We start from the raw sequence: 24357 nt of genomic DNA, 5'->3' as shown, positions 1-24357 counted from the left end.
GGTTTCATAGAAAGTCCTAGAATCGGAAGAAAAGGTGTTGATAATGTATCATAGCTACTGGGAAGACTACAGTAAAGGAGCAGACTATATGGACAGCTTATACAGGTAAATAATTTAGAAAACAATTACTTTATTATTTTATTGACATGCTTGTATACATAATAATATGCACATTTAATTTTCATTGCCCTCTTTGTAACTAACTCGGTTCGAGGATCCTGTTGGCAAAAATAAGATATTGGTGGAAGAGGGTGAAGCATGGTTAAACTTCATATGACTTGCACTTTTAGAGTGATGAATAACTGGCAAATGTATATGTACATGTTGACAGCTGTTTTTATTATTGAATGTAAGCCATATGTGTCCAGCTCATTGTTCTGGGACCACTTTATTATGTAAAAATGTGAACATTTTTTATTATTAGCATTAAATATTTAATTGTCAGAAGCATAGTCAGGTTATTGTCAGGCGGCAGTTAACAGAAGGTAGACAAATTAAAGGCATGTCAGATCTGTGCATTGGGGTCACTATAAAATGAAAGTATTAATATTTCTTTATAATGCACGTTTTCAAGATTAGCATATTTTTTAACATTTCTGTTCCTAACTCATAAAATTATTTTATTACACATGTGATGGCTAAATGCATGTGAGGAAAACATTGTGAATGTTGCACAACCTGCATTATCATATTATTGTAAATATTTATTACTGTGTACTGCCTGAAAGCTGGAATCATTGTGGACACATTTGTCATTGATGCATGACTTTACTCTAGTTCAGCTGGAGAAATGTTAACAGTTGTTCATATGTCAGATAGAGTAATATGCTGTTTTCATATTACTTGTTCTTCAGTAACTGGTGGTTGATGTCTTTTTTTTTTGTCCCTTGGGTCTTGCCTGCTGGCTCCCCTTCCTTCACTCTTCAAACTGTTCATTCCTGTGTTAGAGAGGGAGCAATGCACCTTCTAACCTGGCTGTGAGTCATTTGAACCATCCCTCACTGACCTGGAGGGCCTAGTCTTCCAGTTTTGATCCCTGAGAGGCAAGATTCAAGAGGCAGGGAGTGGGTCAGTGTACCAGACACAGCAAACATCCCTCCCAGGCCCTGGAGTTACTAAGCTTAGCAGCAGCTGTCTTGAAGCTCTGCTTTAGCTGCCTACTGTGGGAAGCATGTTTGTCTCTGGATACAAGTTCTCCAGCTCAGTGCATTGTGCCAGTTGACATTGTGTGATCAGACTGATGTTCTTCGTGTTTCACTGTAGCAGTCATCACATTTGGGTTAGCCTGTCAGGGGTAGCCCTCAGGCGGTCCAAATACCAGAGGCTTAGTATTTCTGCGTCAGTTGCTGTCGCTCCAGGACTGACGTCAAGTCGTCACTGGTATAAAATCAAGCAGCCGACGCCATTACATCAGTCTTTCTTGTCAAGCAGTTCGCATGAGTGCCGGTCGGCCACTACCTGAGTTTTCATTTCCGAATTGAAGTTGAAGTCTTCTAAAGCTAAGTACCCCATTAGGGATCATTTTTTCTTGCTCTAACCGATGTCAGAAAAAGTTAACAATTGTCTCACCTGTGGAAAGCAAGTAACACACCGAGACTTTCATTCTTACTGCGACACCTGTTTAGGCCCAGACCACGACGTCCCCCGCTGTCACTTTTGTGCTTTAACGCCAGGTCTATACATCGTTGGGCCCTTATTGTAGCTAGATATTTTCACTCTCAGTCCCCGAATTCCGATATGGCTTCGGTAAGCCATCTGACTACCGATCTTCTGAAAAAACGTAAGGGTAAAGACAGAGACAAACCACACAGGTCCAAAATTGCCAACAATGCTTCCGTGAAGCTCATCATCAGTTCTCCGGTTCTCAGTGTGGCACTTTCGCAGCCCCTGATGCCTGCTTCTGTGGATTTGCAGGCCACTACCGAGACCCTTTCGGAGTCCAGTATGCCGTGAAAGTCTTCTTTGACTAAGGATCCTGCGGATGTCTCTACCTTGGATGGGTCTGGAGCCGCTGAGCAGGTACCGGCTTCTGAGGAAGTACTTCGCACTACTGATACTCAACACAGACCGATGACTTCTTTTGTGTCCTCAGTTCTTTCGAAAACTACAGAGTTTATAAGGCCCAGGGTACGAACGACACCCAAAAAACTGACGACCCAAGCTCAGGCATCTGCTCTCTTGCCTCAGTCTCAAATGCTTAAAATGGCAGAAGACCTTAATGTGCTTATTAGGGGAAGCCAAGGTACCTCTTCCAAGAGAAAAAGAGACTTGTCCCCAGTAGTTTTATCTGAACAGGAGTCCGATGACTCTGATGCATCTGAATATGAAGATATGCAACCCCTCTCTGCTTATGAGGATTCTAATGCAGACGAATCCATTCCTTTGGTCTCTCCACCCGAGGACTTTTCCTTTGGGGAAACCCTACATACTTTAAGGGAGCATTTCCAGTGAGAATGTCAGGATGATCCTCAGTCAAAAAAGAGACTCAGGGAATTCTTAGATCTTCCACAGCACAGACCTCTGGCAATTCCTCCTGTCCTGGATGTTGTGGATGATGTTTTTGTGGAATCCAGTCTGACCCCTGACACCCTCCCTCCTGCTCCCAGGAAACCTGACAGGTATTATAGAGTCCCTGACTCTCACAAATTTCTTTTCAAAAATCCTACTGCTGACCCCTAGGAAGGACCTAAAAGAATCAAAGCAACTTCAGCTAAGAATCCCACCCCCTCAGATAAGGATTCCCGAGCATTAGACAGATGGGGTAAAAAAGTATACACCTCTGCTACTCTTACTATTAGAGCATTAAATTGCCAGTTCCACATGCTGAAATATCGGCAACATACCATGGAACTCCTCAAACAAAAAATATCTTCTTTTCCTGCTTGTGCAGAAAATAGAGTTACAAGAGTTAATACATTCTGCAAGTCAAGTAGCTAAGCACAACTTACAGTGTGGTATTGGACGCACCCTTGCACAAAGACAACTTATTTGGCACCAAGGCAGAAGAGGTCTTAAAAAATGGAAGAAAAAGCGAAATCTATGCCGACAGTTAAAAACATCTTATAGGTTCAGCCACTGAGGTTCAGTAGGCATTGCCCCTCCAACCACTGGTCCATTCCTGCCCCATCCAGGCCAGCTAAGCCCCAGACAACAGCCCCAGGGAATGCAGAGATGTAGGCAATGGAGTTCCTTCTCTTCAAAACCAAGGAGTGCAAAGCCACCCCCTTATGGAAAGAACTCTCAATGACTTTACACTTCCACCCCCTCCCTCTGCCCTTAGGAGGAAAACTCTCCTTCCACACAAGCAACTGGGCCACCATTGCCGACTGCTGGGTCATCAACATAGACACTCTGCCAACCCCAAAAGGATTCCCAGATCTTCCCCCAAACCAGAGGGCAGAGGCCAAAAAGCAACTCATTTCCCTGCTCTCCATGAGGGCAATAGAGTATGTTCCTGCAGAACAGATAGGCCAGTGTTTCTACTCCAGACTCTTCCTGGTACCCAGAAAAGAGGGCACATGGCACCCCATCCTTGATCTTTCCATTATAAACACCTTTCTGGTGATACCAAAATTCAAAATGCTCACCCTCCAGCAGCCTCTACATATGCTTTCCAAGGATGCTATGTTAGCCACCCTAGACCTAAAAGAGGCCTACCTACACATCCCAATTAGGGAGTCATGCAGGAAATACCTACGTTTCATGGCAGGATCAATGCACATGTTCATCGTGTTACACTGCTGCAGTCATTACACCTGGATTATCCTGCCGTCAGGCGGTTACCCAGTCTGCCTGAGTTCCAAAGTCTTGGTCCAGCGTCGGTTGCTGTCGCCTCCTCCCTGACGTCAGTGCGACAGAGGTATATAAGATGCAGCAGACACCATTTTCTTCAGTCTTTCTTGCCGCGCGGTGCCCGAAGCAAAAGCAGTTCGCAAGTGCCGGTCAGCCGTCTCCTGAGATTTTCATTCCGAATCCAGAACCGAAGTCTTCTACAAAGCTAAGTACTCCGTTGGGAAAACTTTTTCTTGCCTCATACCGATGCCAGTAAAAGTTAATAACTGTGTTTCTTGTGGGAAGCAAATACCTCATAAGGATTTCCATTCCTATTGTATCCCATGCCTAGGCCCAGACCACGACGTCACTGGTTGTCAGTTTTGTGCTAGGTTTAACAAGCGCACTATTAAACGTCGGTTTGATTTTGCCCGACATTGTTTTGGTAGAAAATTCAATTATACCATGCCATCAGAACTTCCGACGACCGGAATACACAAAAAACGCAAAGACAAGGATAGGCATCCGAGGCCCAAAACTGACGACGGAGCCCCTTCTAGGCCAGTCACCGGTTCTCTGGTTTTCAGCGAGGCGCCTTCGCAGCCCCTGATAACCGCTTCTGTAGAACCACAGGCCGCCTTTGACTCCCACGTGGAGATGGCTGGGCCTTCGGACACACAAGTTATTCAGCCTACCGAGACTAACCTTTCAGAGGGATCCGGAGTATCTGAGCAACCCATAGCTTCAGAGGGTGTCTTCAGACCTACTCAGTTAAGCATTAAACCCTCAGCCAAGTCTAGGCATCCTTTAAAATCAAAGAAACAAATGTAGCATTCTCCAGGGCAGGCCTCCATGCCTAAGAAACAAATGTTCAAAATGGCCGAAGACCTAATCACTCTGATCAGGGGGTCACATCCCCCTCCTGATAAAAGGCCTAGATAGGATGCAGACTATGACTCATCCGACCAGGTGTCCATCTCTTCTAATTCATCCTCAGACCTAGGATACTCTTTACCCCCTTATGAAGATTCTGATGCTGAGGAATCAATTCTATCAGGCTCACCACCTGAGGACTACTCCTTTGGGGAAACCCTACAATACCATGAGGGAGCATTTCCACTGGGAAGGCCAGGATTACTCAGAATCCAAGAAAAGGCTCAGAGACTTCCTTTTATTACCTCAACACAGACCCCTTGCTATTCCGCCAGTGTTAGATATTGTGGATGTGTGTACTGAATCCAGCTTAAATCCTGATTCCTTACCTCCAGCCCCTGTTAAACCTGACAGATACTACAGAGTCCCTGACTCACATAAATTTCTGTATAAAAGCCCTGTAGCTGACCCTGAAACTATTTCTCAGGGACACAGAGGAGTTAAGGCCTCATCAGCCAAGAATCCAGTTCCCTCTGACAGAGTTTCCAGAGCTTTAGACAGATGGGGAAAGAAAGTATATACGTCTGCAACTTTAGCAATGAGAGCCTTAAATTGCTAGTTTCACATGCTAAAATATCAGCAATTTTTACTGTCTCAGTTAAAACAAAAAATGCTTCCAGAATCTGATCCTCCTAATGTTAAAGAAATGCAGGATTTATTGCATGCAGCTCAACAAGTGGGAAAACATACTTTGCATTGTGGTTTTGATTCTCTAGAGGCCTCCTGCAGAGCAGCAGTTACAGGCTCTGTCATTAGAAGACATGCTTGGTTAAAAGAACATACGATATTCTTCATCTCACATTGCTGCAGTCATAACCTGTGGGTAGTCCGCTGTCCTTGGTCGGCCCGAATACCAAAGTGTTAGGCTGGCGTCGGTCATGGTCGCTTAGATCTGACGTCAGTACGCCGTGGTACTAAAGTGCATGACCGACGTCATATCCTCAGTCTTTCTTGCCGCATGGTCCGAAGCAGAAGCAGCGTTTGCAAGTGCCGTTCGGCATCCTGAAATTTTTGTATTTTGAGTTTCAGATCGAAGACCAAGTTGGGCTAAGTACCCCGTTGGGGAATATTTTTGTCTTTTCTTGCCTCAGTTACTTACCGGATGTCAGAAAAAGTGAATAATTGTATTTCTTGTGGGAAACAGATACCTCATAGGGATTACCACTCTCTTTGTATTCCTTGTTTAGGGCCTGAGCACGACGTAGTCGGTGTCGCTTTTGTGCTAAATTTAATAAGCGCACTATTAAGCGTAGGTTAGATTGTGCTAGGCTTGTCTTCGGTAAGCGGTGTAATTATAATATGCCGTCGGATCCTCCGACGCCCGCTACTGCGAAGAAGCGCAAGGAGAAATCTTCGAAAATCAGACAGGATGAGTCGTCCGTTCCGGACGCCGGTTCTTTAGAGACCACGGTGGAGTCTGTGGATCCGGCCGAGGTTTCAGTTGAGTCTCAGGAGGAGCCTTTAGTTTTACAAGATGTGGCCTCTCAGGAGTCAGGTCAGGCTGAGGGGGCCTCTCAGGTGGCTGTGCTCCCTTCTTTGCATAAGGTGGTTAGGCCTTCTCCTTCTGTCTCTAAGGTACCTTCTAAGGCCAGACCTGGTTTATCTTCCTCTGGCGTCAGTCCTAGTTCTGCAGGTTCTGTGCCTAAAAACACATGCTTAAAATGGCAGAAGATTTAATTACCTTGATTAGAGGTTCTATGCCCCCTCCAGATAAGAGGCCTAGGGTGGAGCCAGAGGTGGAAGGATTGGAACCTTCTTCAGATTATTCAGAGTCTTCGGCTGAAGACATTCAGGATTTTCCCCCCTATTCTGATTCTGACGCAGAGGATTCTAGTCCCTCTGCTTCCCCTCCAGAGGATTTTTCTTTTTCAGAAACCCAGCATTCTATGAGGGAGCATTTTAAATGGGAAGGTCAGGATTTCTCAGATTCCCGAAAGAGGCTTAGGGAATTCTTGTTTTTACCACAACATAGGCCCTTGGCTATACCTCCGGTCTTAGATGTTGTACAGGATGTTTTCTCTGAGGCTTCACTTAATCCAGACTCTTTGCCTCCTGCCCCAGTTAAGCCAGACAAGTATTACAGGGTGCCAGAGGCTCATAAATATTTGTATAAGAGCCGTAGGGCGGACCCTGAAACTATTAGCCAGGGACCTAAGGGTGTCAGGGCTTCTGTTGTAAAAAATCCAGTTCCTATGGATAAGGACTCTAGAGCTCTGGATAGGTGGGGTAAAAAAGTGTATACCTCTTCCACTCTTGCAATGAGGGCTTTAAATTGCCAGTTTCATATGCTGAAATACCAGAATTTTCTTCCTAGTCAATTGAAATCTAAGGTGGATGCTTTGGCAGAGGGCATTGAGTGTAAGGAATTACAGGATTTGGTTCATGCCTCTGATCAGGTGGGTAAGCATTCCTTGCAATGTGGTTTTGATGCTTTGCAGGCCTCTTCTAGGGTGGCTGCCACTGGATCAGTTATTCGTAGGCACGCTTGGCTTAAGGATCAAAACTTGTCAGAGCATGTTAAAGCTCGAATTTTGGATGCTCCCCTTCAGTCTGAAGTTTTGTTTGGTTCTCCTGTGGAGTCAGTCTTGAAGAAAATGGAGGACAAAGCTAAGTCTATGCAGACTGTTAAAGATTTCTTACAAGTGCAGCCCCCTAAGTTTAGCAGAAATTGGCCTACTAAGGGATGGGCTTACCCTTCTTCTGATTTACAGTCTAGGGGCAGATCTAGACGTGGTAGGGGCAGAGCTCATGCACAGGGTTCTTTAGGCCTAGGACGGAGTTCCCTGCAGTCTGCTGGTGAGGGCAGGGGCCAGTCCTTTCGTAAGCAGACCCAATGACCTGCATCTTCAGCTGCCCGATCCTTCTTGTCTGGCAGCTCCTCTAGGGGGAAAGTTGGCACTTTTCAGGCAAAATTGGCTTTTAGTCACCCAGGACAAATGGGTGTTGGACATTATAAACCGAGGCTACAAGTTTTATTTCCACACTTTGCCCCCTTTCAAAGGCATGCCAGACGTTCCTCCTCAGCAAAAGGCAGAGGCTCACAAACAGATTTCTTTACTTCTTCAAATGGGAGCCATCCAGCAGGTGCCTCCATTAGAGGTGGGCCTAGGATTTTATTCTCGCCTGTTTCTTGTGCCAAAGAAGGGAGACACTTGGAGGCCGATTCTGGATTTGTCTATTCTCAACACATACCTGGACATTCCAAAATTCAAAATGTTGACTTTGCAACAACTTCTACCTATGCTAGGCAAAGATCACTGGATGGTAACTCTGGATCTCAAGGAGGCTTATCTTCATATTCCTATCAGACCAAGCTGCAGGAGATTCCTGCGTTTTCGGGCTGGGACTTTACATTATCAGTTCTCTGCATTGCCCTTTGGCTTATCTACTGCGCCCAGGGTATTCACAAAGGTTCTAGCTCCGGTGATAGCCTTCTTCAGGTTAAGAGGAATACAGATTTATCCTTATTTGGACGATTGCCTGATTCTTGCTCAAGACAAAGACAAGCTACTTCACCATCTTCAGTATGTTATGGCAGTGTTAATGTGCCTAGGGTATTCTGTGAACGAAATAAAGTCCAGTCTAGTACCCTCTCAGGACATGTGCTTTCTGGGTGTGAGACTGAATACAGCCTCTCAGATGGCGTTTTTGACCCCGGACAAGCAAAGAAATCTTTCCCTTTACTTCCAACAATTGTCTCACCTGTCCAGGCTGACTGCAAGGACAGTCCTTCAAGCCTTGGAGTTCATGGCATCTTGTATTCTGGTGCTTCCCAATGCCAAACTGCATATGAGGAAGTTACAATGGTATCTCAAGAGTGTATGGACTCAACACTGCCACGATTTGGACACTGTCATTCAAATAATACCTTGCATTCAAAAGGAATTTTTGTGGTGGGCTCAGGAATGTCACCTAAACAAGGGACTCTCTGTGACCCGACCAGAGGCGAGTCAGATTTTAACGACAGATGCCTCGGACAAGGCTTGGGGAGCACACCTCAATGGAAAATGGGTTCAAGACATGTGGCCTGCCAGACTTCAACATTTGCATATCAACATGAAGGAGATGTTAGCAGTCCAATTTGCATTGATGGCCTTCAAGGATCTGCTACACCCAGGACAAGTGTTGATTCAAACAGACAACACAACTGTCATGTGGTACATCAACAAGCAAGGGGGAACCCATTCGTACCCACTTTGCAGGCAAGCTATGATTTTGTGGGAGACGGCTCTCAGTTTGCACCTCACTCTTCAAGCAAGGTTTCTGCCAGGAGCACAGAACTCCTTAGCGGATGTTTTGAGCAGACAGATGGTGGATCCCCGCGAGTGGAAACTGGATCCTCATGTATTTTGACAGTTGACAGTGTTTTGGGGGACTCCAGACATAGATCTGTTCGCTTCTCAACTAAATTTCCAGTTACCAAAGTTTTGCACAAAGATGTTTCATCCAAAAGCTTGGAAAGTGGATGCTCTATCATTCAGTTGGAACAACCTTCACGTCTATGCCTTTCCTCCTCTGCCTCTCCTTCCCAAGGTGCTCTTGAAGGTCAGACAGGACAAGCCCTCCATGATTCTTATAGCTCCAGATTGGCCACGTCAGCACTGGTACCCTCTGCTGAGGAGTTTAGCACGGGAGCCTCCTTGGCCTTTGCCAGCAAGTCCACACCTTTTTCCCAGGCAGGCAATCATTTCCTCAATGTCAGGATACAGTCCCTGCATCTGACAGCCTGGCATATTCTGTTCTAGACCCTGGAGGGTCGCAGCTTCCTCAACAAGTTTTGAATGTTATTTTGGAGGCCAGACGGCCTAGTACAAGGAAGGTTTATGCTGATAAATGGAGGAGATTTTTCTTTGGTGTAAAGCAAAGGGCTTTGATGTTTCAGTACCTAATTTGAGTGTTTCACTTCAGTATCTTACAGAACTACTAGACAAAGGTTTGTCTTTCTCCTCTGTAAAAGTTCATGCTGCAGCCATTTCTGCTCACTATGACTGTGACCCACCATTGTTCTCTCATCCTTTGTTTAAGCAATTTCTTAGAGGGGCAAAGAACATAAGACCCCCAATGAGCTCCTACTCCTTCCTGGGATCTCAATTTTGTGTTGGAGAAACTCACTTTATCTCCTTTTGAACCTGCAGCTACAGCTGAGTTGAAGTTTTTGTCTTGGAAGACAGCTTTTTTGTTGGCCATTACGTCTGCTAGAAGGGTATCTGAATTACAGGCTGTAATGGCAGTTGAACCCTTCCTAATTTTTCATAAGGATAGGGTCTCTTTGCACTAACCCTACTTTCATGCCTAAAGTGGTCTCAAATGTGGCCTTGAACCAGTCTATTCATTTGCCTACTTTTTATGCTGATCCCCAAAATAAAGGGGAAAAGATTTTGCACTCTTTGGATATCCACAGGCAGTTGCTTATTATTTGAGCAGGACTAAAGGGTTCAGACAGTCTCAACAGTTGTTTGTTACTTTTGCTTTGGGTTCTCAAGGGAAACCTGTTTCTAAACAAACTATTTCTAAGTGGATTGGCCATTGTATTGCTTTTTGTTATTCTCATCATGGTAAGGAGATTCCGGCTGGAATCAGACCTCATTCCACTAGGGCTACTGCCACTTCTACTGCTTATCTGAGAGGTGTAGCTACTAAAGATATTTTGGAGGCAGCTACTTGGAGTTCAGTGCACACTTTTTCTAAACATTACCATCTCCCTCTTTATTCTAAATCTAGGGCTGGGTTTGCCACTGCAGTTTTGCAGGGCATGCTAGCAGCTCCCAATGCTTTATGATTTTACCAACCTCCCTTTACTTTTGCTTTGGGATTCTACCCACAGGTTATGACTGCAGCAATGTGAGATGAAGAACATAGTACAGTTTTGTACCTACCATAAATGTAGATGTTCAAAGATCCACATTGCTGCAGTCCAATTTTCCCTCCCTCCTTCCCCACTGTAGTTTGGGGTGGTTGTGTGGTTTGGGTTGTAAATATTGTTTGTACATGGGTGGTTGGATATTTTCCTGTTTTTTGGCTTTGGCCTTTCTTTTTAGGGCCTTCTGACATCTGGGGCAAGAAAGACTGAGGATATGACGTCGGTCATGCGCTTTAGTACCACGGCGTACTGACGTCAGATCTAAGCGACCATGACCGACGCCAGCCTAACACTTTGGTATTCGGGCCGACCGAGGACAGCGGACTACCCACAGGTTATGACTGCAGCAATGTGGATCTTCGAACATCTGCATTTATGGTAGGTACAAAACTGTACTTTACCAGATCATGTTAAAGCAAAATTATTGGATGCACCTTTGCAGCAGGATGTGTTATTTGCAGTTAAGGCAGGAGAGGTATTAAAGAAAATGGAGGATAAGGCAAAATCTATGCAAACGGTGAAGGATTTCTCACAGGTTCAGCCTCCTAGATTTAGCAGAAACTGGCCAACTAAGAATTAGTCCTTTCCAATTACAAATAAACGCCCAAGAGGAAGAGGTCAAACACAAGGTCCTTACAGGCCTCGACAATGGGTTGCATCAGGCCAGAAAGAAGGGGAAGACAGGCCCCAATCATATAAAAAGCAGCTCCAATGACTTCCCACTACAGCTGCCAAACAAATCCCTCATGGCAGCCCCCTTGGGAGGAAAACTGGCACTCTTCTACCACAATTGGCAAATGATCACCAAAGACAAATGGGTTCTCAACATTGTATTTCAAGGTTGCAGGTTCCACTTTCACACTCTGCCAAGGTTAAAAGGAATGCCAAATCTGCCACCAAATCAATGGGCAGAGGCTCAAAAACAAATTACAGCACTCATGGATATGAGAGCTATTCAACAGGTACCATCACAGGAACAAGGACAAGGATTTTACTCAAGACTCTTTCTGGTACCCAGAAAGGACAAAGCCTGGAGGCCCATTCTGAATCTTTCATCTGTAAACACTTACCTGGATGTTCCGAAATTAAAAATGTTGACACTACAGCAGCTTCTTCCCATGCTGGGCAAGAAAGCTTGGCTCGTGACTTTGGACCTATTAGACAAAACTGCAGAAGATACCTCAGATTCATAGCTGGTTCAATGCACTACCAATTCTCTGCACTGCCCTTTGGCTTATCTACTGCACCCAGGGTCTTCACAAAGTGCCTGACACCAGTAATTGCATTTTGCAGACAGAAAGGAATTCAAATTTATCTGTACCTGGACGACTGCCTGATTCAAGCAGAGAGCAAGGACATTCTTCTAAAGCATCTGGCGTTTGTAAAAAAGTTATTAAGTTGCCTGGGGTACACAGTAAACGAAAAGATATCAAAACTAGTGCCCTCACAAGAGATTATATTCCTGGGTGCCAACTTGAACACAACGGCCCAGATGGCTTATCTCATGTCAGACAGGCAAGGACAACTGACTCAATACTTTCAACTGATGGCAACAAAGACCCAACTCCCTGCAAGAAAAATTCTGCAGGCCTTGGGTTACATGGCATCCTGCATACTACTAATTCCATATGCCAGACTGCATATGAGGAAACTACAATGGTACCTAAAGAATGTATGGTCTCAAAACTGTCAAAGTTTGGAAACAGTTATACCACTAATCCCTTGCTTTCAACAGGAGTTTCAATGGTGGGCTCAAGCTTGTCACCTCAATAAGGGACAGCCTTTTACACAACCCACAGCCAGGTAAACACTGACAACAGATGCATTGGATTACGCCTGAGGAGCACACATGGCAGGAAAATGTATTCAGGGCATGTGGCCCGCAGAACAAAGGCATCTTCACATCAATCAAAAAAAGATGCTAGCTGTACAAAATGCCCTTATAGCTTTCAAGGACCTGCTGCATCCAGGACAACTATTACTAAAGACAGACAACACCACAGTTATGTGGTACATAAACAAGCAAGGGGGCACTCACTCCTACCCCCTATGCAGACAAGCTATGACCTTGTGGAACACAGCTATAAACCTTCAAGTTCATCTGAAAGCACAATTCATGCCAGGAGAGAAAAACACACTGGCAGACGACTTGAGCAGAAACATCATGGATCCACACGAATGGGAATTGAATCCACAAATATTCAGTATGATAACACAGAAATGGTGGACCCCGGACATAGATGTGTTTGCATCCCCAATAAACTGCCAGCTACAAAAATTCTGCACAAGGAGTTACCATCCACAAGCATGGAAAGTGGATGCCCTCTCATTCAGCTGGGAGAACCTACGCTTTCCCACCACTATCTCTCCTGACAAAGGTACTCCTAAAAGCCAGGTAAGAAGAGCCAAAGATGATCCTGACTGCACCAGACTGGCCACACCAGCACTGGTATCCAATCTTAAGGAGCTTAGCACAAGAACCACCCTGGATTTTGCCTCAAATCCCACATCTGCTGACTCAGCACAACAATCAAATACTACACAGCCAGCTAAAGACCTTAAACCTAGCTGCATGGAAGATTCCTTAGTCAAGCAAGCAGTGCCTCTCTCCAAGGCTGTTATGGATGTCATTCTGGTGGCCAGAGGGCCTATTACCAGGAAAGCCTATTCGGATAAATGGAAGAGATTCTGTGCCTGGAACCAAGCTCACAGCCTTGACCCTCTTGTCCCAAACATTCCTCAGATACTACAATACTTAACTGAGATGCTGGACAAAGGCCTCTCCTTCTCATCCATCAAGATCCACTCCTCTGCCATCTCTGCTTATTACAACACGGATCCACCAATTTTCTCTAATCCTCTGTTAAAACAGTACCTCAGAGGGGCTAAAAACATAAGACCGCCCTGTAGAGCACCTACTCCATCTTGGGACCTCAACTTTGTTTTGGAAAAAATAACTTTACCTCCTTTTGAGCCAGCTAACACAGCAGAATTAAAATATATCTCTTGGAAAACTGCTCTGCTCCTGGCAATAACATCAGCACGAAGAGTTTCAGAATTACAGGCACTAATGGCAGTGGAACCTTTCCTCATTTTCCACCAGGACAGGGTGTCTTTAAGAACTAACCCTACGTTTATGCCAAAGGTGGTATCCAGTGTGGCTCTAAACCAAACAATTCACCTGCCAACTTTTTATCCTAAACCACAGAATAAAGGGGAGAGACTACTGCACTCTTTGGACATTCACAAGCAGATGTCCTTCATGGATGCATCTGCAGTCATAACAACTGGGTTGTCCTGTCGTCAGGCAGCCCCTCAGTCGGCCGGATTCCAAAGTCCGGGTCCGGCTTCGGCTGATGTCGCACTTCACCCGACGTCATCTCTGTTGGTCCTCGGGTATAAAGGCATCAGCCGACGCCATTTTCTTCAGTCTTTCTTGCCGCGTGGCGCCCAAAGCAGAAGCTGTTCGCAAGTGCCGGTCGGTCGGATCCAGAGATTACTTCTACCGAATACTACTTCGAAGACTTCTAAAGCTAAGTACCCCGTTGGGGACTCTTTCTTGCCTCAGCCGATGTCAGAAAAAGTTAATAATTGTTTAACCTGTGGGAAACAAATACCTCATAAAGATTTCCACTCTTATTGTCTGCCTTGTTTAGGCCCAGCCCACGACGTAGCAGCCTGTTCGGCCTGTGCTTCTTTCAACCGACAACGCTTAGGCGCGGTCGGAGTTTGCTGAACAGTTTTTCGGTTCTGATTTTGCGTACATTATGCCGTCGGATCCTCTGACTACCCAATCTGCCAAAAAACGCAAAGATAAAGACCGACACTCGCGGTCCATGGTTTCGGCCGAAACCATGGTTAAGCAAACATGAGTGTCTCGGTTTCGGCCGAAACCGAGAAAACTGATCAAAGTACAGCTGAAACTATCTCTACAACTGAGGCCCCTGCTACCACTCTTGAATCGGCCTCAGAAATTTTATCCACTACGGTGGCTGCCACTGACTTATCAGACACCATTCCCTTGGATGTCTCTACCCCAGCACGTGGTGCTGCTAGGCCTCCAGCAGCCATGTCCATTAAGGCCTTCGCCAGGGCTAAAGCAGCCAAGACTACTAAAACAGTGCCTGTTAAACCCCTACAACCAGGCCCTCCTCTAGTTCTCAAATGCTTACTCTGGCAGAAGATTTAATTTCATTAATTAGAGGATCTCAATCTCACCCAGACAGGGCCTCTCAGCGCCCTGAGAAGTGACCTAGGGCAGAGCGCCCTGAGCCAGTGTCATCTGATGATTCTGCCGATGAATCAGACATAACTGACCAGCCAGAGGCTCCTTTCTCCAATTTTGAAGACTCTGATGCTGAAGAATCCATTCCAGCTGCTTCCCCACCAGAAGAATTCTCCTTTGGCGAAACCTTACATGCCATGCGAGAGCAGTTCCAATGGCAGCAACAGGATTTTTCAGACTCCAGAAAAAGACTTAGGACCTTTCTGCACCTTCCACAACACAGGCCCTTAGCTATACCTCCTGTTCTCTCTGTGGTGGATGATGCTTTCAATGATGTCTGCTCCGCACCAGATTCTTTACCTCCAGCCCCTGCCAAACCAGACAGATTTTACAGGGTGCCAGACACTCATCACCACCTTTACAAGGCCCCACTTGCAGACCCCGAAACTATATCCCAGGGTCCCAAGGCAGTAGCCGTGACCATAGCTAAAAACCCTATTCATTCTGAAAGGGAAGCAAGGTCATTAGACAGATGGGGCAAAAAGGTCTACACTTCAGCTACTCTCTCAGCTAGAGCTTTAAACTGTCAGTTTCACATGATACAATACCAAGAGTTTATGCTTGATCAGTTAACTAAAAAGCTAACCACTGATGAATCTCTTGATAAGAAATATGTATTAGAAATGGTAAATAACATTCAACAGGTTAGTAACCATTCCTTAAAATGTGGCTATGATGCACTGGAGGCTTCATTTAGATCAGCCATGACTGGCACAGTGATAAGAAGGCATGCATGGCTAAAGGAGCAAGCTTTACCGGATCATGTTAAAGCAAAGTTACTAGATGCTGCTATGGATAAGACAAGTTTGTTTGGTACACCTGCCCAGCAGGTTATGAAGAAAATGGAAGAAAAGGCAAAATCTGTTCAAACGGTTAAAGATTTCTTGCAGGTTCAACCCCCAAGGTTTAGCAGGAACTGGCCTGCCAAAAATTGGTCCTTTCCTGACTCCACAAGATCTCAAAGGGGCAGGAATAGACGTTCCAGAGGCAGAAACCAATCCAGAGGAGGTGCTACAGAGGACGACAGTGGCAAGGTAACAACAGAGGCACAGACACAACCACTGCCACTACATCAACAAAACCACAGTGACTTAATCCTAAATCTGCCTACCAGGGAACAGATAGCAGCTCCTCTAGGCGGAAAGTTAACCTTATTTTCAAAGAACTGGCACTATATAACAAAGGACAAGTGGATTTTACAAACCATAGATCAAGGTTACCGGTTCCACTTCCACACTTTACCAGTCAAAAGAGGAATGCCAAATCTACCTCCAAATCAAAAAACAGAGGCTCTACAACAGATAATGCAGTTAGCAAACATGAGAGCTGTGGAAAGAGTGCCAACAGCAGAGCAAGGAAAGGGGTTCTACTCCAGACTATTCCTAGTTCCAAGAAAGGAAAAAAGTTGGAGACCAATTCTCGACCTGTCCGCCTTAAATGCATACATCATTGTCCCAAAATTCAAAATGCTGACCCTACAGCAACTTCTTCCCATGCTGGGCAAGGAGTGTTGGCTGGTAACTCTAGATCTCAAGGAGGCATACCTGCACGTCCCCATTCGACCAATCTGCAGAAGATACCTCAGATTTCTTGCAGGATCAGAGCACTATCAATTCTCAGCATTGCCCTTTGGCTTATCTACTGCGCCCAGAGTATTCACAAAATGCCTGGCATCAGTAATCGCCCATTGCAGACTACAGGGAATTCAAATATACCCATACCTGGATGACTGCCTGCTACAAGGGGACAACAAAAGCAAGCTGACAACAGATTTACAAAGGGTCATTTACTTGCTACAAGCACTGGGATACACAGTCAATTTACAAAAGTCAAGGCTGATACCATCCCAAACAAGAACATTCTTGGGCGCGGAATTGGACACAGTAAAACAAATGGCATTCCTAACTACAGAAAAACAAAAAGAACTCCTTCTTTACTTCTTGGGACTAACAAAGCTGAACAAGTTAACAGCAAGAAAAGTACTGCAGGCCTTGGGCTTCATGGCATCATGCATAATCTTGGTCCCACTTGCCAGACTACATATGAGAAAACTACAGTGGTACCTAAAGAATTTATGGTCCCAACACAGACACAGCCTAGAAACAGAAATCCCACTAATTCCATGCTTAAAACAGGAGTTCCTATGGTGGGCTCAGGCATGCCAGTCAAACCCAGGCCTACCCTTTCGCAGATGTCAAGCAAGCCAGACCATCACAACAGACGCTTCAGACCTAGGATGGGGCCCACATGCTGGACAAACGTGCAAGGATTGTGGACACAGGATCAACTTCACCTGCACATCAACCTAAAAGAAATGCTGGCAGTAAAACTGGCAATCCAAAAGTTCAGACCATTTCTCAAAGAGGGCCAGTTGATGATAAGGACAGACAACACCACAGTCATGTGGTACATCAACAAACAGGGAGGCACTCATTCATACCCCCTATGCAGAATGACTTTGGAACTGTGGACCCTGGCACTCAGCTACAACATCCAGTTACAGGCAATATTTGTACCGGGAAAAGAAAATACTCTAGCAGACATATTAAGCAGAACCACATCGGATGCCCACGACTGGAAACTGCACCCGGACATCTTCAAGACTATCTCAAAGAAATGGGGAATGCCTCAGATAGATCTATTCGCATCACCTCTCAATCACCAGCTCAAAAAATTCTGCACAAGGACATTCCACCCACTAGCATGGAAAGTGGATTCGCTCTCCTTCAGCTGGAAAGGCCTAACAGCATATGCATTCCCACCTCTTCCCTTGATACACAAAGTATTACTAAAAATCAAGGAAGAACGTCCAAGGATAATCCTGATAGCTCCAAACTGGCCAAGACAACACTGGTACCCACTGCTGAGGAGCATGTCTCGGAACAATATGTGGCCAATACCCCTGATGCCTTTGATGTTAACTCAGAACAACTACAGCATCATACATCCAAACCTAAAACGTTGCAACTGACTGCATGGAACATCACATAGCAGCAGCTAATCCAGAACTTTCCCAAAGAGTTAAAGACATTATTCTTGAAGCACGCAGACCTTCAACAAGAAGGAACTATGCTGGAAAATGGAAAAGGTTTGTCATTTGGAGTACTGAAAGAGGAAAAGATGTGTCAAACATAGATATGCCTAACATTCTGGAGTATCTGGCCAAACTTCTTCATTCAGGCCTGTCCTACTCCTCCATCAAGATACATGCATCAGCTATTTCAGCAGAATACAGCTTTGATCCACCTGTTTTTCAAGACCTTTGCTCAGGCAGTTCCTCAGAGGAATCAAGAATGTAAAACCTCCAAGGAAACCACCTTTACCAGCTTGGGACTTAAACTTTGTGCTAGAAAAGTTGACACTATCTCCCTTTGAACCAGCAGCAACAGCAGACCTACAACACCTGTCATGGAAAACTGCTTTCCTACTGGCAATTACTTCAGCAAGGAGGGTTTCAGAACTACAGGCCTTAATGGCAGTGCAACCCTTCCTAATCTTCCACCAAGATAGAGTGTCCATGAGGACTAATCCTACATTTATGCCTAAGGTGGTATCCAGAGTGTCTTTAAACCAGGCAATCCACCTACCTACCTTCTTTCCCAACCCACAAAACAGAGGGAAAGAATACTGCATACCTTGGATGTACATAGACAGCTACGCTACTACTTGGACAGAACAAAAATAGCAGAAAGACTGACCAACTTTTGTAGCCTATGCAACAGGAAAGGAAGGAAAAGCTATTTCCAAACAGACAATCTCCAAATGGATAGGAAATTGCATACGATTCTGTTACTCCTTCCATGGAAAACCAATTCCACAGAACATAAGACCTCATTCTACAAGGGCAACAGCCACTACCACAGCCTTCTTACGAGGAGTGGCAACCAAAGACATTATTGAGGCGGCTACTTGGACCTCCGTGCATACATTTGCCAAGCATTATAATTTGCCTCTATATTCCAGATCCCGAGCAGGGTTTGCCACTGCTGTACTGCAAGGGATCCTAAACACACCATAATCTAGTTTTATCCTCCTCCCTAGTTGGCTATGGTATTCTACCCAGTTGTTATGACTGCAGATGCATCCATGAAGGACATAGTACAGTTTTGTACCTACCATAAATGTAGATGTCCGAACTGGATAGCATCTGCAGTCAGGATTACCCTCCCTCCTTCCCTCTGTGGTACTCCTAGGGTGTTTTACCCTCCTAATAGCTAGCTGGTGGGGGAGTCTTTATGGTGTATTTGTTTGTATATATGTACATACATGCTTATTTTTGTGTTTACCTCTATCTTTTTGGAAACATTGGCATCTATCCAAATTTTAGCCTCCAAGAGGGCTACTGGCATCTGGGGCAAGAAACACTGAAGAAAATGGCGTCGGCTGATGCCTTTATACCCGAGGACCAACAGAGATGACGTCGGGTGAAGTGCGACATCAGCCGAAGCCGGACCCGGACTTTGGAATCCGGCCGACTGAGGGGCTGCCTGACGACAGGACAACCCAGTTGTTATGACTGCAGATGCTATCCAGTTCGGACATCTACATTTATGGTAGGTACAAAACTGTACTTTACGCTTCTACATGGACAAAACCAAAGCTTTCAGAAAATCTGAGCAATAATTGGTAGCATATGCTGCAGGAGCACAGGGAAAAGCCATTTCAAAACAGACTATCTCAAAATGGATAGGACATTGTATACGTTTCTGCTACACATACCATGGAAAACCTGTACCTAGCAGCATTAGATCTCACTCCACCAGGGCAACAGCCACTTCAACTGCCTACCTCAGGGGAGTACCTACCAAGGATATTTTGGAAGCAGCAACTTGGAGTTCTGTACATACCTTCACCAAGCATTACCATCTGCCTCTATACTCTAAATCCAGAGCTGGCTTCACCACTGCAGTGCTGCAGGGCCTTATAGCCACCCCTAATACCTTATAGAACCAGCCACCCTACTTCAACTTTGGGATTCTACCCAAGTGTAATGACTGCAGCAGTGTAACACGATGAACATAGTACAGTTTTGTGCCTACCATAAATGTAGATGTTCGAGTGTATACACTGCTGCAGTCCAGGTTACCCTCCCTCCTTCCCCTCTTACTGGCTGGTACGTACTTATGTCTTCTACCCTTACTACCTATGGGGAGTATTTGCTGGTAGCTGTAAGTTGTTTTTTTGCTTTTCTTTTGTATGTTTTAATAGCAATTGGAATTGCCTACCTATTTAGGGGCACCTGACATTTGGGGCAAGAAAAACTGAAGAAAATGGCATCGGCTGCATCTTATATACCCCTGTCGCACTGACGTCAGGGAGGAGGCGACAGCAACCGACGCCGGACCAAGACTTTGGAACTCAGGCCGACTGGGGAACCACCTGATGGCAGGATAACCCAAGTGTAATGACTGCAGCAGTGTATACACTCGAACATCTACATTTATGGTAGGTACAAAACTGTACTTTTCAGTTCTCTGCGCTTCCCTTTGGCTTATCTACTGTTCCCATAGTTTTCACAAAATGTCTGGCTCCCGGAATTGTTTTTTGCAGACAAAGAAATATTCAAATTTACCCATACTTAGATAACAGCCTGATTCAGGCAGACAGTCAGGAACAGCCGCTACAGCACTTGACCTTTGTAAAGGACCTGCTGACCTCCCTAGGGTATACTATCAACGAATAAATATCCAAACTAGTCCCCACCAAAAAAATTGTATTCCTGGGAGCAAGCCTGGACACAGCATCCCAGATGGCATTCCTTAGTCCAGAAAAACAAGCCTACCTGACAACCTACTTCTCTCAACTAGCCACCAAGACCTAGTTATCCACAAGGAAAATCCTGCAAGCTCTGGGGTTCATCATGGCCTCTTGCATTGTACTCATTCCATATGCCAGACTGAATACGAGGAATCTACAGTGGTACCTAAAAAGCCTTTGGTGTCAGCACTCTCAAGACCTGGAAACTCTTATACCAATGATACCTTGTCTAAGGAAAGATTTTCTTTGGTGGGCAGCAGCATGCTACCACAACAAGGGACTTCCCTTCTCACAACCCCATACCGCCCATACCCTCACCACAGATGCATCAGAATATGCCTGGGGGCTCACCCGGATGGCAGGTGCATTCAGGGCCAATGGAGCCCAAATCAAATACATCTGCATATCAACCAAAAAGAGATGTTAGCTGTTCAGCGCGCTCTGACAGCTTTCAGACCCCTACTCTCCCCGGGGCCTCTACTGATCAAAACAGACAACACCACAGTGTTGTGGTATATCAACAAGCAGGGAGAGACTCACTCTTATCCTCTGTGCAGGATTGCCATGAACCTTTGGCACACGGCCTCAGCCATGCAACTACACCTGTTAGTATAATTCCTGCCAGGCTGTCTAAACACTCTGGCAGACAACTTGAGCAAAAACCTGCTAGATCCACACGAGTGGCAGCTAGACCACAGAACCTTCACCCTTGTAACCTAGAAATGGGGCGCCCCGAAGGTCGACCTCTTTGCCTCCCACTCCAATCATCAGCTCAACAAATTCTGTACCAGGGAACCTCACAGCAAGGCCTGGAAAGTGGATGCTCTATCCTTCCAGTGGGCAAACCTCTCGATCTGTGCATTTCCCCCTCTACCACTCATTTCAAGGGTACTGCTCAAAATAGGGGAGGAAAAACTGAGGACAATCCTGATTGCCCCAGACTGCCCATGACAGCACTGGTACCCACTGCTGCGCAGCCCGTCACCCCTGCCATCATGGCACCTACCTCAAATCTCAACACTCCTGAACCAGAGGAATGGAGAATTCATGCATCCCCAATTGCAGACCCTCAACCTGGTAGCCTGGCTTATTTCCTGACCTCTCCACCTTTGCTGGTCTATGCAAACAAGTTCTAAATGTTATATGTGAGGCCAGACACCCCAGCACTAGAAAATCTTATGCTGACAAGTGGAAAAGGTTTTGCATCTGGATCCAGGCTAAGGGAGCTGGAATGGAACAGCCCTCCCTACCTCTCATCCTGGATTACCTGGCAGACTTACTACACAGGGGTCTGTCCTTCTCTTCTATTAAAATTCATGCCTCAGCCATCTCTGCTCATTTCAGCGCAGAGTCACCCCTTTTCTCACACCCTGTCATCAAACAGTTCCTAAGAGTGGCTAACAACTTGAGGCCACCCAGAAGAGCGCCTACCTCAGCTTGGGACCTTAACTTTGTGTTGGAAAAGCTCACCCTGCCTCCCTTTGAACCTCCAGCTTCAGCAGAGTTAAAAATCTCTCTCTTGGAAGACAGCCTTGCTTCTGGCCATCATTTCAGCTAGAGTAGTATCAAAGCTACAAGCACTTATGGCTGTAGAGCCCTTCATTATTTTACATGCTGACAGGGTCTCCCTCAGGACTAACCCATCCTTCATGCCAAAAGTGGTGTCCAGTGTGGCTCTAAACCAATCCATTCATTTGCCCCCCTTTTCCCCTAACACACAAAACAAGGGGAATGGATTTTGCACTCTTTCGATGTGCACAGACAGCTCAGATTCTACCTGGACAGGACTAAATCTTTTAGAAAAACTGATCAATTGCTAGTCAGCTTCGCTGTAGGGGCAGAGGGCAAGGCCATATCCAAACAAACAGTCTCCAAATGGATAGCACACTGCAGCCATTTCTGCTGCAAACAGCATGGGAAACCCCCAAAGGGAGTTAGGACACATTCCACTAGAGCAACCTCCACCTCTGCAGCCTTTCTCAGAGGGGTCACCCTCAGGGGTATCCTGGAGGCTGCAACATGGACATCTGTTCATACCTTTACCAAACATTACCAGCTGCCTATCGTCTCCAAATCCAGGGCAGGCTGTGCCACTGCAGTCTTGCAGGGCATCCTAGCCAGCCCCCAGTCTTCTTGACTGCCTCCACCCTTTTCTACAGCTTTGAAAATCAACCCAAAATTGATGACTGCAACAGTGAAACACGAAGAACATAGTACAGTTGTGTGCACTTACCATAAATGTAGATGTTCGAGTGTATTCACTGTTGCAGTCCTGATTTCCCTCCCTCCATCCCCCTTGTCTCTCTCTCTTTCTCTCCTTGCAAGGAATTTTTGGTATTTACTTTCTGCTGGTGGTGTTCTTCCACCATAACTTTACTCCCTGTTGGGGGCTCCTGACATTTAGGGCAAGAAAAACTGATGTAATGGCATCGGCTGCCTAATTTTATACCACTGACAACCTGACATCATTCCTGGAGTGACAGCAACCGATGCAGAAATACTAAGCCTCTGGTATTCGGGCCGACTGAGAGCTACCCCTGGCAGGATAACCCAAATGTGATGACTGCAGCAGTGAATGCACTCCCAACATCTACATTTATGGCAAGTGTACACAACTGTGCTTTCTCTGTAGGTACCATATCTAGTGCGTCTTCTATCCCACCTTCACCTAGGAATGGTGAGCTGGCAGTGGCTGCTCACTTCCATCCCTCCCCTACCTACCTTTTCCATCTCCCATGCTGCTAATTGAACACATGTCATCTGCAATTGCTACTCTCTTGTTCTTTAAGGTTGTTAAGCCCTTTAAGTAGTGCATATTAGTTTTTTTCTGTATCTTTTTCTTTCTAATTTCTGCCGTGATTTTAAACTCCATTTCCAGTTTATCCCATTATCCCATATTTAGATATTCTTTTACCTTTTCCTTGATGTCTAGTACTTGTATCATTGACCGCCCGAACCTCCAATCAGCACTCTTTCCTTTCGATAAAGTTATTGTTAAAGTGATGTTAACAACACTAAGGTGATAATAGCTTCACTTTTGGGTTTGAAGTTAACAGATATTTCAGATTAACTTCTAAGACTAATAAAAGGTACTGTACATTACAAGTAGATACTTATCCACTGCTGGACTAATGACCTCAGTTCTGCTCCACTGAATCATATGTAAAATTCTTTGCTGGCTATAGTAGAAGTACTTGAAACGGAAGTACTGTTCTACTCTTGGGTAAAATCATTCTGTCTCTCTGATGGCATGATTATGTACACAAAGACATCCATGTTCAACATCTAGTTAAGACAGCTTACTGGGAAGACCTTATTCATTATGATAGTATGTTTGTAAGTAAGACATTACACTTTAGTTGCTACAGCGTTGGCATATTTAGTTTTTAATAGAAGAATTATCATACATCTTAGGAATTTTTTAGAACCTACAACTCCACAGGGAAAAATACTTGGAAAATGTAGATCTATTCACTTTAGTATATTACTGTAATGTACACTTGGATACTATAGATCTGATCATGTTTGTATATTACTGTAATGTACTCAGTGTAGTGAATAAGTACCACAAATGCCTTTTATTTTAAAATATATAGCCAGTTTATTAGCTGCTATTGAAGCTCAGGATTTATCTAACCTTATGTTTTCTGGTTGTGCAAAGATAGTGTCCAAGACAAAATAAAAGTAATGGAGGTGGGTTATTAGTAATTTGTGATTCATTAACATCAAACATGATTTCTTTCATAGGGTT

The 24357-nt window shown here is 45.1% G+C and overlaps 1 protein-coding gene across 3 annotated transcripts in view; it reads left to right on the top strand.

Moving 5' to 3' along the window:
• The window catches only part of CUL2 (cullin 2), a 2069186-nt gene that overhangs the window by 297401 nt on the left and 1747428 nt on the right, over window positions 1–24357 (top strand). For all 3 annotated transcript variants that reach the window (XM_044066711.1, XM_044066712.1, XM_044066710.1), the window contains exon 4: window positions 11–105. In XM_044066711.1, coding sequence (XP_043922646.1) covers window positions 11–105 — 95 coding nt within the window. The remainder of the gene's footprint in view (window positions 1–10; window positions 106–24357) is intronic.

Source organism: Protopterus annectens, chromosome 3.part1, assembly GCF_019279795.1.
Source record: "Protopterus annectens isolate FY-2018-M chromosome 3.part1, PAN1.0, whole genome shotgun sequence".
NCBI classification, from domain to species: domain Eukaryota; kingdom Metazoa; phylum Chordata; order Ceratodontiformes; family Protopteridae; genus Protopterus; species Protopterus annectens.
This window is presented reverse-complemented; position numbering and strand designations above follow the sequence as displayed.